This window comes from Neoarius graeffei, chromosome 16 (genome assembly GCF_027579695.1).
Source record: "Neoarius graeffei isolate fNeoGra1 chromosome 16, fNeoGra1.pri, whole genome shotgun sequence".
Lineage (NCBI taxonomy): Eukaryota > Metazoa > Chordata > Actinopteri > Siluriformes > Ariidae > Neoarius > Neoarius graeffei.
The window spans coordinates 70240836-70255107 of NC_083584.1; the positions used below are offsets into that span (position 1 = coordinate 70240836).

General features: G+C 42.5%; 1 protein-coding gene across 1 annotated transcript in view; it reads left to right on the forward strand.

The window, feature by feature from the left end:
• Nucleotides 1-878: 878 nt before the first annotated feature.
• The window catches only part of zgc:153039 (uncharacterized protein LOC767698 homolog), a 73927-nt gene continuing 60533 nt past the window's right edge, over nt 879-14272 (forward strand). The window contains exon 1 of the mRNA XM_060943405.1: nt 879-1409. Coding sequence (XP_060799388.1) covers nt 1205-1409 — 205 coding nt within the window. The 5' untranslated portion in view covers nt 879-1204. The remainder of the gene's footprint in view (nt 1410-14272) is intronic.

The following is a 14272-nucleotide window of genomic DNA, read 5'->3' on the forward strand; positions in this document are numbered from 1 at the left end:
CCTCACTGGGGAGGTGTTCCAGGCATGTCCCCCCAGGAGGAGGCCCCGGGGAAGACCCAGGACACGCTGGAGGGACTATGTCTCTCGGCTGGCCTGGGAACGCCTCAGTGTTCTTCCCGAGGAGCTGGCCAAGGTGTCTGGGGAAAGGGAAGTTTGGGCTTCCATGCTCAGACTGCTGCCTCCGCGACCCGGCCCCGGATAAGTAGAAGAAGACGAGACGAGAGAGTTTGTTAACTTAATACCACATACCGATTTTTTAAAAATCAATAATCATCTAGGTGTCGATAATTGTGGAACGGTGTCACGTGATCTGATACGCTAAGTAATTGGGAATCAACTTCTTTTTTTCCAGTGGAAGTTTGAGTAATTATTCATGCACAATTATTTTGCGACGGCCAAAAGCTCGTTATAATTGTAGCTGCCACTCTAGTTCATACTGTTCACAGTTATGTGTATCCGAAATACATATATTCAATTATTTTTGAAACAGTTTACAGAACAGCAGATCTAAAGAAGCAAACATGTCTGGTGATTTTTTTATTTGCAGTCACAGGGCCACTGAAGACATTTAATTTTTAAATCAAACTACTCTTTTATTGGATTTTAAAAGGAAAGAGGGAACATAGATAGATAGATAGATAGATAGATAGATAGATAGATAGATAGATAGATAGATAGATAGATCCCAGAAGAAAGAGAAAACATGTTAATCATTTAGAGACGCTCACACCGCTCCTTTCAGTTCCAGGAAGAAATCATTTCCGGGATATTAATCTATCAATCAACAGCTCCAAACCCCGCGTGCCGCTTAGCCTACAAAAAGGGCTCCTCTGATTCGTTGAGCGAGAATCATCACGTGACGCAGGGACGCGCGAGCGCTTGTCACATGATCACGCCAGGTTAAAGCCGACTGGTCCGAGAGAAAAGCAAGAGGAACTGAAAAGAATTAAAAACACACACACACAATCACTGCTAATTTTATCTTTCGGTTTCAGGGTGATAAAGGAAGTGTGCGGCGGTTGCAGTCGTTTGTTTGTGTTTCTGTGTCTGGGTGTGTGTCTGCGCGCATGATGTTTCAGTAGAAACCCCGCCCTCGTGAGTGAGTATGGAGTTTAAATAACTCCATAAAGGTTCATCAGGAACGCAGAGCTCACACTGAGTGATCAGATCAGGAGGGAGACTGTGCCAGTGCGAGCGCGCTATCATGGGTGAACGCACCCCGCTGTTGCATTACCGGCTCTCGGCGAGCGTGCACGAGGACTCCGGTGAGCAGCGGGCGCGCGAGGAGTCGGCGGCGGTGCTGAGGCGGAGGTCTGCTCATGGCCAGCCGCAGAAACTCTCCACCTTCTTCGGGGTGGTTATTCCCACTCTGCTTTCCATGTTCAGCGTGGTGGTGTTCTTAAGGATCGGTGAGTTAAGTCACTCTGGATAAGGGCGTCTGCCAAACGCTGTAAATGTTAGCGTGTGTAAGCGTGCACGAAAAAAAAAAAAAACACAAAGCTTACTGCAGGGGTCACCAAACTCTTTTCTCTGGGGGCCACATTGTCTGTCCTGACTGTGATGGGGGGCCGGGGTCGGGTCAGCTATATAACATAACATAGAGTTGTATGACCCAGACAAATATGACCACCAGCAGGCCTCATTGTGTAGTAGAGATTACTAGCCTGGCACAGCCATCAACACTAGATTAGATTAGATTAGATTCACTGTTCATCCCACATCGGGGAAATTCACGTGTTACAGTAGCAAGAAAATGTCAAACAGATAAGAAATAAAAATTAGACAAACGAAGGATTAAATACAAAGGGCTATTTGCATCATCTACCATGAAAAAGTATAGAAAAATTGCCTTATTGAGAGGCTCGGAAAAATTGCACATTACAGGTAGACTGTGTGTGTGTGTGTGTGTGTGTGTGTGTATATATATATATATATATATATATATATATATATATATATATATATATATACACACAGGCGCCAACTTCATGTCAACATTGGGGGGGTCAGAATTATGTTCTTGCACCGTGACGTCATGACGTCGGCAGTGTATGTAGTTGAATATCAAAGACTCAGTTGTAAGTCATTTTCATTCATTACTATTCACCATTGCAAGTGGGAAGCGCCCATTTTAACGATAACTTATTATGATGCATTAAAAAAATCTCACGACTTTAAACATTGTATGAAACACAATTTATTCAATAAACAAATTTAGTTTCATGCAATTTTCTTTGAGATGAATTCGGCAGACAACTGTACATGAATTTAGTTTCTGTTAAGAGTTAATGGATATGACAAAGTTAATTTTAATCTTACTTACAAACTTTAACAACGCATCTCTTTCATGGCGACGGAAATTAACAAGTAGGCAGTGAGAAAATCATATTCATGAACATGAGAAAATCATATTCACCCTAATAGCCCATCAGCCCTAAAACTTCGCAAAAACATCACTCCTTCTGTCACAAGCGCTGAACTCATTGGTAATTTTTTTCAAATCAATGTGGTCTGTATGTTCCTTGTGTGTGTAAAGAACAGCCAAGTAATTCAGTCTCGGAGCAGTCATGGTGCTCCGCAGGTAGATCTTAAGTCTGCGCAAAGCACTAAAGGACGTGTAAATTTTGCGTAGTGCAACCTGTCAATCACTCACTGCCAACCATTGGAATATTGCAAGTGGAAAAGGGGGCGGGTCATGTCCGATCATAACATTTTAGGTGACGTTTCTATAGATTACTTATTTTGCATTCAAAGCTAGGCTATTATTTGTTTAGGTGGTTTCAATCGTCAGTTAACATGAGTTCATCTGTACTGTTTACTACTTTTTTCATTATTGGGGTGTTTTTGCCCCCCCAACTTTATCTTTGGGGGGTCAAAAAGGTCCGTGCCCCCCGCAGATGGCGCCAGTGTATACACATACATATGCATGCATAAAAATAGCTTAGGGCCTATATTATTGCATCGATGAGAGATGGCAGAGGTAGTAGTAGTGGTGAAGTAGTGCAAATATAACGACAAACAGGTTATTGGTGCTACATTACAAGTTGTGGGTGTTATACAGTCTGACAGCAGCAGGTATGGATGACCTGCGGTATCTCTACTTCTTACACCGTGGGTGCAGCAGTCTACTACTAAACGAGCTGCTTAAAGCCCCCACAGCCTCATGTAGTGGGTGAGAGGGGTTATCCGTGATTGAGGTCAGCTTGGCTAACATCCTCCTCTCACCCACCACCTCAATGGAGTCCAGAGGACAGTCCAAGACTGAGCCAGCCCTTCTGACCAGTTTATATCAACACTTGATTCCTGGCACATATTTGTTTATCTTTACTAGTTGTTTGCAAAAATAGTAATCGAGTCTTCACACCTTGTTTTAATTTGAAATACCACAGATATTACATTTATTTATTTTCTAATAAAAATAACATCAAAGCTGTCAAGGTAAGAAACATCTGCCTAGTTGAGGTGATTAACACTGGCAAAGGTGAGTGGTAAATTATTAATTGTAGGTAGGCCTGTTATTATTAATATAATTGTGCAGAACTTAATAAAGGTCAAATAAATAGGCCTATAAAATAAATACATTTAAAAAACAGTGAAATTATAATATGAGCAATAGATCACAGCAAATAGAATAGAATGCCTTTGTCACTATACACATGTACAATGAGATTAAAGCATCTCCAATAACAGTGCAAACAGCATGTAGAGTGAGAGGGTGTAAGGGGGGGTAAGGTGCACAGTCCTGGGGTGTATGTGTTATGTTACACATTATGGAGTGAGGTATTGCTCATTGTGCACATAAATTATTGCACGAGAGAGTCCATCCATCCATTATCTCTAGCCGCTTTATCCTGGTTTACAGGGTCGCAGGCAAGCTGGAGCCTATCCCAGCTGACTACGGGCGAAAGGCGGGGTACACCCTGGACAAGTCGCCAGGTCATCACAGGGCTGACACATAGACACAGACAACCATTTACACTCACATTCACACCTACGGTCAATTTAGAGTCACCAGTTAACCTAACCTGCATGTCTTTGGACTGTGGGGGAAACCGGAGCACTCGGAGGAAACCCACGCGGACACGGGGAGAACATGCAAACTCCGCACAGGCCCTCGCCGGCCACGGGGCTCGAACCCAGACCTTCTTGCTGTGAGGCGACAGCGCTAACCACTACACCACCATGCTGCCCTTACGAGAGAGTCACATTATAAAATAAAATATTACACATTTATGAAGTATTGCAAGGTAAGGTAGGTGCACAGACTTGGTGTATGTGCTGTATGTAAGGTGCACAGTCCTGAGGTGAGGTGAATGTGTTGTGTTTCACATTATGGAGTGAGGTATTGCACATTTTATAAAAGTATTGCACAGGGAGAGTCCCTTATAAAGTACTGCACATTATAAATTATTGCACGAGGAGAGTCACGTAGTAAAATAAATTAGACCTATAAAGTCAGAGCATATCCACGTTCAGGGCGGTTATGGCTTTTGGAAAGAAGCTGTTTTTGAATCGGTTGTGCTGTGTCCTGCACGTCATTGCGCTCATCCATGGCCAATGCAAAAAACTTGAATTCTGACACTTTCTCATCCAGCTGGTCATACATGTTGTCCCCCAAATCTTCGGTTCGCCTGGTCATAGTAGGTGCGGAGAGACTCACCGCGTTGAACACATCCTTCTTGTCAGGACACACCTCCTCGGCCACAGCAAGCATGCATACTTTCACGAAGTCCCCATCAGTAAACTGCTTTCCATGGGTAGCTAGTAGGTGAGCTACCTTATAGCTAGCTCGGACAGCAGCCTGGTTGATCTGGGTTTGGCGAAGGAATACATTCTGTTGTGCAGCCAGTCCGCATTTCATCCTCCGAATCCTGTCTTCTCTTGTTTGCCCTCGCAAACTAGCATACTCTTTGTGGCAGGTTTCGTAGTGACGACGCAGATTATAGCCTATTCTCTGAAAACCGACACACTTTCTTTACATACAAGACAAACTGCACAGTCCTTACACTGAATGAAAAAAATAATCGGTGGTCCACTGTTCTTTAAAAACTCTGCACTCTGTCAACTTTTCGCTTACCGCTAGCCATTTTGCTGTCCTGAACACTGACCGTTCTCTGCGCGTGCACTCCCGGTCACTGCTTGATTGCGAGCCTATGATGAAAATTCGGAAAATATGAATAGTTCGTTTTATAACTAAATATAAATTTTAATTGATAAAATCAACAAAATACAAGATGCAGACATGTTATTTGCCAAAAAGCAATTAAAAAAAAATAGGCCATGACCACTTTTGGGGATTGCCTCATAGGGCCGGTTCAAGTGGTGGGGGGCAGAGGGGCTGGGGAGCCGGTCAAAGGGAGGTGGTGGGCCGGAGTCGGCCCGCGGGCCGTAGTTTGATGACCCCTGGCCTACTGTTTTGTGTCTTACCAGTGTCATGATGGCTGTGATTGTTGTACGACAGTAAAATGCGTTTTGCATTTCCCCCCAGGATTTCGCAGGCCTTTTCTGTGATTGTTGCTGGCTAAAATGTCTGATGTGGAGGGTTTTCCAAAAAATTGCGATGAAAATTGCGGTTTTTTTTTTTTTTTAGGTTTTTGTTGCGATTACATTGCGGGAGGAAGTGAAAGTTGTGAGAAATTGTTGTAATTTTCTCTTTTTGTGATTAAAATTGAGTGTGTTAAATATTAAGTTATTACTGAAAAACTATTGATTAAAAAAGACACTGAGAAATGGTCCTATAAACATCTTTACCAATATAAAAGATTACTAGGATGACAAAAATGCAGAAAAATAGGCTTTACTTATCCAAATGCACCTGTTGGTTCAAAAGTGAAAGTGCATAGAACCTCACAGCACAACATGAAGTTACCGTATTTTCTGGACTATAGAGCGCACCTGTATATAAGCCGCATCCGCTCTATTTTTAAAAAAAATTAAAAAAAAAAAGATATACAAGCCGCACCGGGCTATAAGCCGCAGATATCTATGTTGATATTTACTGCATGTACAGAATGATTTTGTACTGTAAATGTACATGTATGTACCTGAACAGATTCTTTCCGAACAGTGCCTTTTAACACGGCAGCAACTTTGCTGATTAAAACGGAACAGAACCAAGAGAAAATAACCGGTATTTATTTGCCTTCATTTCTCCTGTGTTTGAAACCACAAGTCACTTTAATCATCTTGGCTGGATTTGAAAATAATTACCAGTTAGTAATTTGTCGTGCGTGTTCTATCTGCTAAGGATCTGCTAATTCTTCTTTGCATTGATTTTTCGTCTATCTTATTTTTGATTCTACTTCCGGTTAGAGCGCCCCTAGCGGTGGAAGAAAAATCCACAGAATAGCCGCACCTTTGTATAAGCCGCATGGTTCAAAACCTAGGAAAAAAGTAGCGGCTTATAGTCCAGAAAATACGGTAAATGCCTCAGCTTTCATTTAAGGAAAAAAAAAACCTAGTACTGTGTGCAGGCAGTCTCTCCTGAAGACTAAATTAAACAATAATTATAAACTAATAAAATAAATGGCTCAGGCTTCATAGAAGGAAAAAACAGTTTGAACAGAATCTCACAGTATGATGCTGAAGCTGCCTAAACAATGGAAAATAAAATACCATTTTGGCAAAAATGTTGGCATCCATTAATTTCTTGTATTAAGTAAAAAAAAAAAAGTGCACACAGTCCTTCACTGTAAACATAACATGTTCAGTAACAGAATTTAAGCCTATATAAACACTGACTCGCACATGCTGCTTCTCTTGAACGTATACACAGAAGTAAGGCGGAAGGTAGTTTGTCGACGTCACCTCAAGACGACGCCAACGATTGGTCAAATTTGCGGGAAAGTTACGGTGATTGGATAGAATTGCAACACCGCCCTGAATTTGCGGGGGTTGGTTGAATTTGCGTTGAAGTTGCAAATTGCAACATCGCGAAATCCTGGAGGGTCTGATTTTGTTACAGCGCCACGTTATTGCGGCCAGTGTGGTTATTGGCACGTACTGCATGCTCTTGGGCTCAGTTTTTACTAAATATATCCCTTTAATCACTTCCTTTACTATTAGCAGCTCATACACCAACTACAGTAACATTGCTGAAGTCCACAAAAAGATTCTGTCTGTCTGTCGGTCGGTCGCTCGATGGGTGCCAATGATTCTGACGGTCTCTCTCTGTGTCAAATGGTGAGAATAGTTCTGCATCCTCTATCTACTGAAGAGTGCTAATCATTCTTCTTCTGACCACATCCATGACTATCTATTGGAGGGTACTCCTATCTGTCTGTTAGTCAGTACTTCTGCTTCTGACTGGTTCCCTGTCAAATGGTAACATGTCTGGCTATCAAAGGGTGCCATGACCATTCCTCTCCATGGAAGTCTTTATTAAAAGGCAAAGGATGGCATGGTGGTCTAGTGATTAGCACTGTTGCCTCACAGCAAGAAGGTTCTGGGTTCGAGCCCAGCAGCTGATGGGGGCCTTTCTGTGTGGAGTTTGCATGTTCTCCCCATGTCTGCGTGGGTTTTCTCTGGGTGCTTCGGTTTCCCCCGCAGTCCAGAGACGTGCAGTTAACATGGGGCAGCCTTGGGCTGAAGTGCCCTTGAGCAAGGTACCTAACCCCTAACTGTTCCCTGGGTGCTGTAGTGTCGCCCACTGCTCTGTGCGTGTGTTCACTGCTTCAGATGGATTAAATGCAGAGGATGAATATCACTGTGCTTGAGTGTGCATGTGATGCAGGTTTCTTCTAGTTCTGCATCTGTCTGTAATTTCAGCACATGTTGTATTAAATGGAAGTAGATGTAGTTTACTTGTTTATTGACATTGTTTTTAGATGTGTGTTCCTATAACACATGAGGAGTCAGTAAACCGATTGATTTAAATGAATGAATTCTACTCAAGATATTTCTTTAGTGAATATCATAATTAAGCAGTCAGCTGAATATTCAACATCTCCTTATGAATATAATGCTGCTGGAGTGTGGAGGCTTTCGGCAGCATGTGCACTTGCTACATATTGAGGATCGGAACATGTATTTTTGCCAACAGAGTGAGGACATTTTGGCTGGGCTTCACTTCAAAGGGCTGTTCTAGGGTTCAGGTTAGAATGAGGTTAGGGTAAGGGATGGGGTTAGGCCTTGAGTTGTGATGGTTAGGGTAAGGAGCTTGGAAATGCATCATGTCAGTGAGTGTCCGCACAAAGGTGTGTGTGGAGGGAGGCAGGGACGGGTTGATTGCAGGTCATGTGCTGTTGGAGTTGGTCCACCTTCATGCATTCCAAAACTTTACACACACACTGCAGTGGAATTGTGGATACTGGCCTGTAGTAGGTGAGGTGTAGAGGACCAGCAGTGATTATGCAGGCATTTAAACTCCCGGTGTGTAATCTATCAACTGTGTGTGTAGAAATACATTTTACTGTTAATCTGTAATTGCTGACTGTGGTACTCTGAGGTGTAGACAGATGACCAGTAAAAAGCCAAGAGTGATAAATGAATGTGATGTGCTGTCTTCACTTCACTCACACTGCAATACATTCATTCCAAATACAAGAAGTCATGAGGGATTATCACACAATCGCAGCTTTCCCAAGTGTCACTGGAGTAATGGCACATGCGCGCACATGCAACTATAAAATCGCCCTTTTAAAGTGAAGTTGCTTACCATGTATGGTGATTTGGGGGTGTTTCTTTAGTTAGTGGTGCTTGAAAGTTTGTGAACCTGTTACTCTTTTCTACAAAAGTAAAGAGAACCCAGTTAAACAAACGAGACAAATATTATACTTGGTCACTTATTTATTGAGGAAAATGATCCAATATTACATATGTGAGTGGCAAAAGTATGTGAACCTCTAGAATTAACAGTTAATTTGAAGGGGAATTTAGTCAGGTGTTTTCAATCAATGGGATGACAATCAGGTGTGAGTGGGCACCCTGTTTTATTTAAAGAACAGGGATCTATCAAAGTCTGAACTTCACAACACATGTTTGTGGAAGTGTATCGTGGCACAAACAAAGGAGATTTCTGAGGACCTCAGAAAAAGTGTTGTTGATGCTCATCAGGCTGGAAAAGGTTACAAAACCATCTCTAAAGAGTTTGGACTCCACCAATCCAGTCAGACAGACTGTGTACAAATAGAGGAAATTCAAGACCATTGTTACCCTCCCCAGGAGTGGTCAACCAACAAAGATCACTCCAAGAGCAAGGTGTGTAATAGTCGGCAAGGTCACAAAGGACCCCAGGGTAACTTTGAAGCAACTGAAGGCCTCTCTCACATTGGCTAATGTTAATGTTCATGAGTCCACCATCAGGAGAACACTGAACAACAATGGTGTGCATGGCAGGGTTGCAAGGAGAAAGCCACTGCTCTCCAAAAAGAACATTGCTGCTCGTCTGCAGTTTGCTAAAGATCACTTGGACAAGCCAGAAGGCTATTGGAAAAATGTTTTGTGGATGGATGAGACCAAAATAGAACTTTTTGGTTTAAATGAGAAGCCTTATGTTTGGAGAAAGGAAAACCCTGTGTTCCAGCATAAGAACCTTATCCCATCTGTGAAATGTGGTGGTGGTAGTCTCATGGTTTGGACCTGTTTTGCTGCATCTGGGCCAGGACGGCTTGCCATCATTGATGGAACGATGAATTCTGACTTATACCAGCAAATTCTAAAGGAAAATGTCAGGACATCTGTCCATGAACTGAATCTCAAGAAGGTGGGTCATGCAGCAAGACAACGACTCTAAGCACAAGTTGTTCTACCAAAGAATGGTTAAAGAAGAATAAAGTTAATGTTTTGGAATGGCCAAGTCAAAGTCCTGACCTTAATGTTGTGGAAGGACCTGAAGCAAGCAGTTCATGTGAGGAAACCCACTAACATCCCAGAGTTGAAGCTGTTCTGTACGGAGGAACGGGCTAAAATTCCTCCAAGCCGGTGTGCAGGACTGATCAGCAGTTACCGGAAACGTTTAGTTGCAGTTATTGCTGCACAAGGAGGTCACACCAGATACTGAAAGCAAAGGTTCACATACTTTTGCCACTCAGATATGTAATATTGGATAATTTTCCTCAATAAATAAATGACCAAGTATAATAATTCTGTCTTTGTTTAACTGGGTTCTCTTTCTCTACTTTTAAAACTTGTGTGAAAATCTGATGTTTTAGGTCATATCTATGCAGAAATAAATATAAATTCTAAAGGGTTCACAAACTTTTTCAAGCACCACTAAGTGTTCATTAATATAATGTTAATGGATTAAATGAGTGCAGAAATAAAATTTCCTGAGTGACAGTTTCACATGTGGGTGGGGGTCGTCTGATTTTCTGAGATTCCTTGTGTTATATGCTGTAGTATCAACAGTGCTGTCACGTGGGTGTTCTGAATGCCGTTTTTGGTGCACGTTCTGTGTATCTGACTGTCTCTATTCTCTTAACTTTTGTCATACACTCACACTTTGTCATCTCTCTTGCTGTCTCTGTTTTCATCTTTTAAATTTTTGAAGTGTTGTGCAAATTACATTTTTCCAGAATTTTCTGTGGGTTTGCAGTAATTGACTTCAGGATGTAATTTCATCATGATGCCTTCATTTTCTTCTCTTCATGGTGTGGTTGTAGTTTTAGTAATTGGACTCATTTTACATTAATCCTGTTTAATCTGTGTGTGGTGAGCGGATCACGTTGGTTTGGCTGTTTTATTACAGAATCTTGTAGCTGGGTTATTTATCACGGAATCACACACGCACCCTCACACGAGACTCCACTTGAGCTATTTATCCTCTTAATAATGGCACAACATTTATGTAATGCTGCTGCGCCGCCGCCCCACCACCACCAGCACACACACCTACCTGACATAACCTCACCATGCTCACACTTGCATTCTATTCTGTTCCAGAGTGCAGCTCCAGTCTCAACTCATTAATCGCACTCACATGAGAGACACATGGTTACTATGAAATGCAATGTGTGTGGTTTTTTTTTTTTTTTTTTTTTAAATTTAAATACCCTCTACTCTAAAGGGGGGGGGGGATATACTGGTTTACCCTTGTCTGTCTGAAATGCCCTTTTTCTCAGCAACCACAAATGATAGCCACTTAGTATCAAACTTCAGCTTGGGGTTCTATACCATTTTCAGGTCTGTTGCACATCGACTTCCTGTTTACCGACGATGTAGTTATGAAACATAACGTGGATTTACAAAGTTTTCATCACACTTTTCTCAGCAACTACAAATCATAACTGTTTGATATTTGGTATTGTGCTTCAGCTTGGAGTTCTATACCATGTAGACCATTTTCAGGTCTGTCCCATATCGGTTTACTGACCATGTATTTACGAAACACACAGGGTGAATTTTGACAGCATTTCAAAATGACAATTTACCAGAATGCTATTTGAAATCCCTGGGGAGAGCACTGCTCTTTACTTGTTTCAGGGTTAATTATTTGTTGAAGTCAACATTCATGATGAGTGTCCTATTTGATTGCTTGCATTCTGATATAAGCGAGGGGGGGGAATATGTAAGTGAGCAAAAGCTCAGTTGATCTTATTTATTTTTTTAAATCTCTCCTATGCCTCCTAGACTAAAAACATGTTCATGGTAAGTCTGTGTGTTGTCACTTGGCACGTGTGTGAAGTAACATTTTTCAAGGAATGCTTTAACCATAAACGCGCACATGCTCCTTGTGCTCCATTTCATTACTTTGTGTGTCTTGTATAGTAAGTTACATGAACAGGTCAGGACATGCCCATTTCTGCATGACTCAGACCACGCCCATTACTTCAAATCAAATCAAGTTGATTTGTATAGCGCTTTTAACAATAAACATTGTCGCAAAGCAGCTTTACAGAATTTGAACGACTTAAAACATGAGCTAATTTTATCCCTAATCTATCCCCAATGAGCAAGCCTGTGGCGACGGTGGCAAGGAAAAACTCCCTCAGACGACATGAGGAAGAAACCTCGAGAGGAACCAGACTCAAAAGGGAACCCATCCTCATTTGGGCAACAACAGACAGCCTGACTATAATATTAACAGTTTTAACAGGTATAACCCTCAGCTGTCCTCATGGGGCCGTCCTTCACAGGAGCAGTGCGATAAAACTCCGACCAGACACAGGGCACCAGGATGGATCAAGCAGGTCCGAGGGGCAGAAGAGGCCAGCATCTCAATCCCAGGATCAACATGTAACTCAGAGGGACAGATTGGGGGGGGAGAGAGAAAGAAAACGCACGTTAGGTATGCCCTAAAAATGACAAGTATTAAATCTGTGTGGTAGACTCGCAGAGACGAGAGTCTTTACATCAGGCATAACACACCACAATGGCATGTTAATATGGTGGTAAATATCATGACCTGCTCTGGCTGGATGCTTGATTGGGTGATGGGAGCACACTCCTCAGCAATGATGAGATGCAGATGGGACCCTTAGGGCTGGCCAAGACAATTCAGTTACATTTCACCGGGTCTGGGACATGCGACAGAAAGTCTGATGGCCGATTCCCTGCAGGCTACGATAGCCAGTCGAGGTCCCCACCGTCTCCACCAAAAGATTTCCTGTTGGCTCCATGTAACTCAGAGGGACAGATTTGGGGTGGGGGGGAGGGAAAGAAAACACAGGTTGTTAGGTATGCCCAATGTCACCTGAATAAGTAGGAGCAGTATACATATTGCACCGAGTACAAGCAGGGACTCTGGCAACTAACTATGACAGCATAACTAAAAGGAGAGAGCCAGAAGGCAACACGGGCATGAGGGAGCCCCGGGACATAAAGCAGCAGCCACTACACCGTCAACAAACTCGAGTGAGCAAGCGAGTGGGGACTGACAGCATCCATACATCCCAGTTTACCAAAACACTCTGTCTGAGGACCCTCCAGATCTACTCCTTTACCTCATAAACACCATTAACAAAAGGCTTGACTAAACAGATATGTTTTCAGCCTAGACTTAAATGCTGAGACTGTGTCTGATTCCCGAACATTACTTGGAAGGCTGTTCCATAACTGTGGGGCTTTGTAAGAAAAGGCTCTGCCCCCTGATGTAGCCTTCACTATACGAGGTACCAGCAGATAGCCTGCACCTTTTGATCTAAGTAGGCGTGGTGGGTCATAGAGGAGCAGAAGTTCACTCAGGTACTGTGGTGCGAGACCATTTAGTGCTTTAAAGGTCAATAGCAGTATTTTATAATCAATACGAAATTTGATTGGGAGCCAATGCAGTGTGGATAAGACAGGCGTGATGTGGTCATATTTTCTAGTTCTAGTAAGGACTCTTGCTGCTGCATTTTGAACTAACTGGAGCTTGTTTATGCACTTATTGGAACATCCAGACAGTAAGGCATTACAATAATCCAACCTGGAGGTAACGAAAGCATGGACTAGTTTTTCTGCTAATTATTTTCTGTAAATAATAAACAATGGAATTAACTGGGTTGTTACTTCATTGATTACTTCATTCATTACTTCAGTGATGTCACGCAGAAGAGCTTTTGGAAGAGGTTGGACCTCCTGTCATCTATAAACATTGGAACATCATCCCCTATGATGTGGCTCTGCCCCCTATGCCCTGCCTTCATCCTCTAGGCTCTTAGGCTGCATCCTCTTGGCCCTGCCCCACAGGATTCATCCTTTAGACTCTGCTGTCCACACCAACCCCTGCCCTATAAACTCCACCCACTATGCCCTGTCTTATAGGCTCGAGTCATTAGGCTTCACCCCTGCAGTTCTGTGTTGGACTCTAACCCTTTTCACTGCTTATAAGCTCCACCCATGAGGCTCTGCCCCATCGGCTTGAGTGGGTGGTATAGTCACTCTCCTAATGAACACGTGCTTTGAACTGCATGTGTAAAATTTATGAAGAATAAAAATAAGATTGTGGGTGTGAGTCGTGGAGTGTTTTCATGTGTATAGGGGCTGTAGTGTGTTCATAACTAATCATTCATTTAGTCGTTCCTAGTATAAACTTGACACTAACAGTCTGTTCAGAAGTGCACTAGAGCTTGTTCCCTATGTAGTGCATGTATAAAGGGACTTTGTAGATCTTGACACAAAGCTTTTGTCATGTCTTATTACTGTGCTGGTCATGTGACTGTGCGTCATGCATTACCGCGTCATGCATGAGCATGTCATTTAAGCTGTTTGAACGACAGTGTCAGTGTTTTTTGTATTTTGTTAACGTCTTCCAAAACTGCTGTTTGGCTCATGGCACAATTGCCTCTTGTTCATATTTTAAAAATCGTATTTCTCATTCTTTTTGTGCAGCTGATTTGAGATTCTGCTTCAT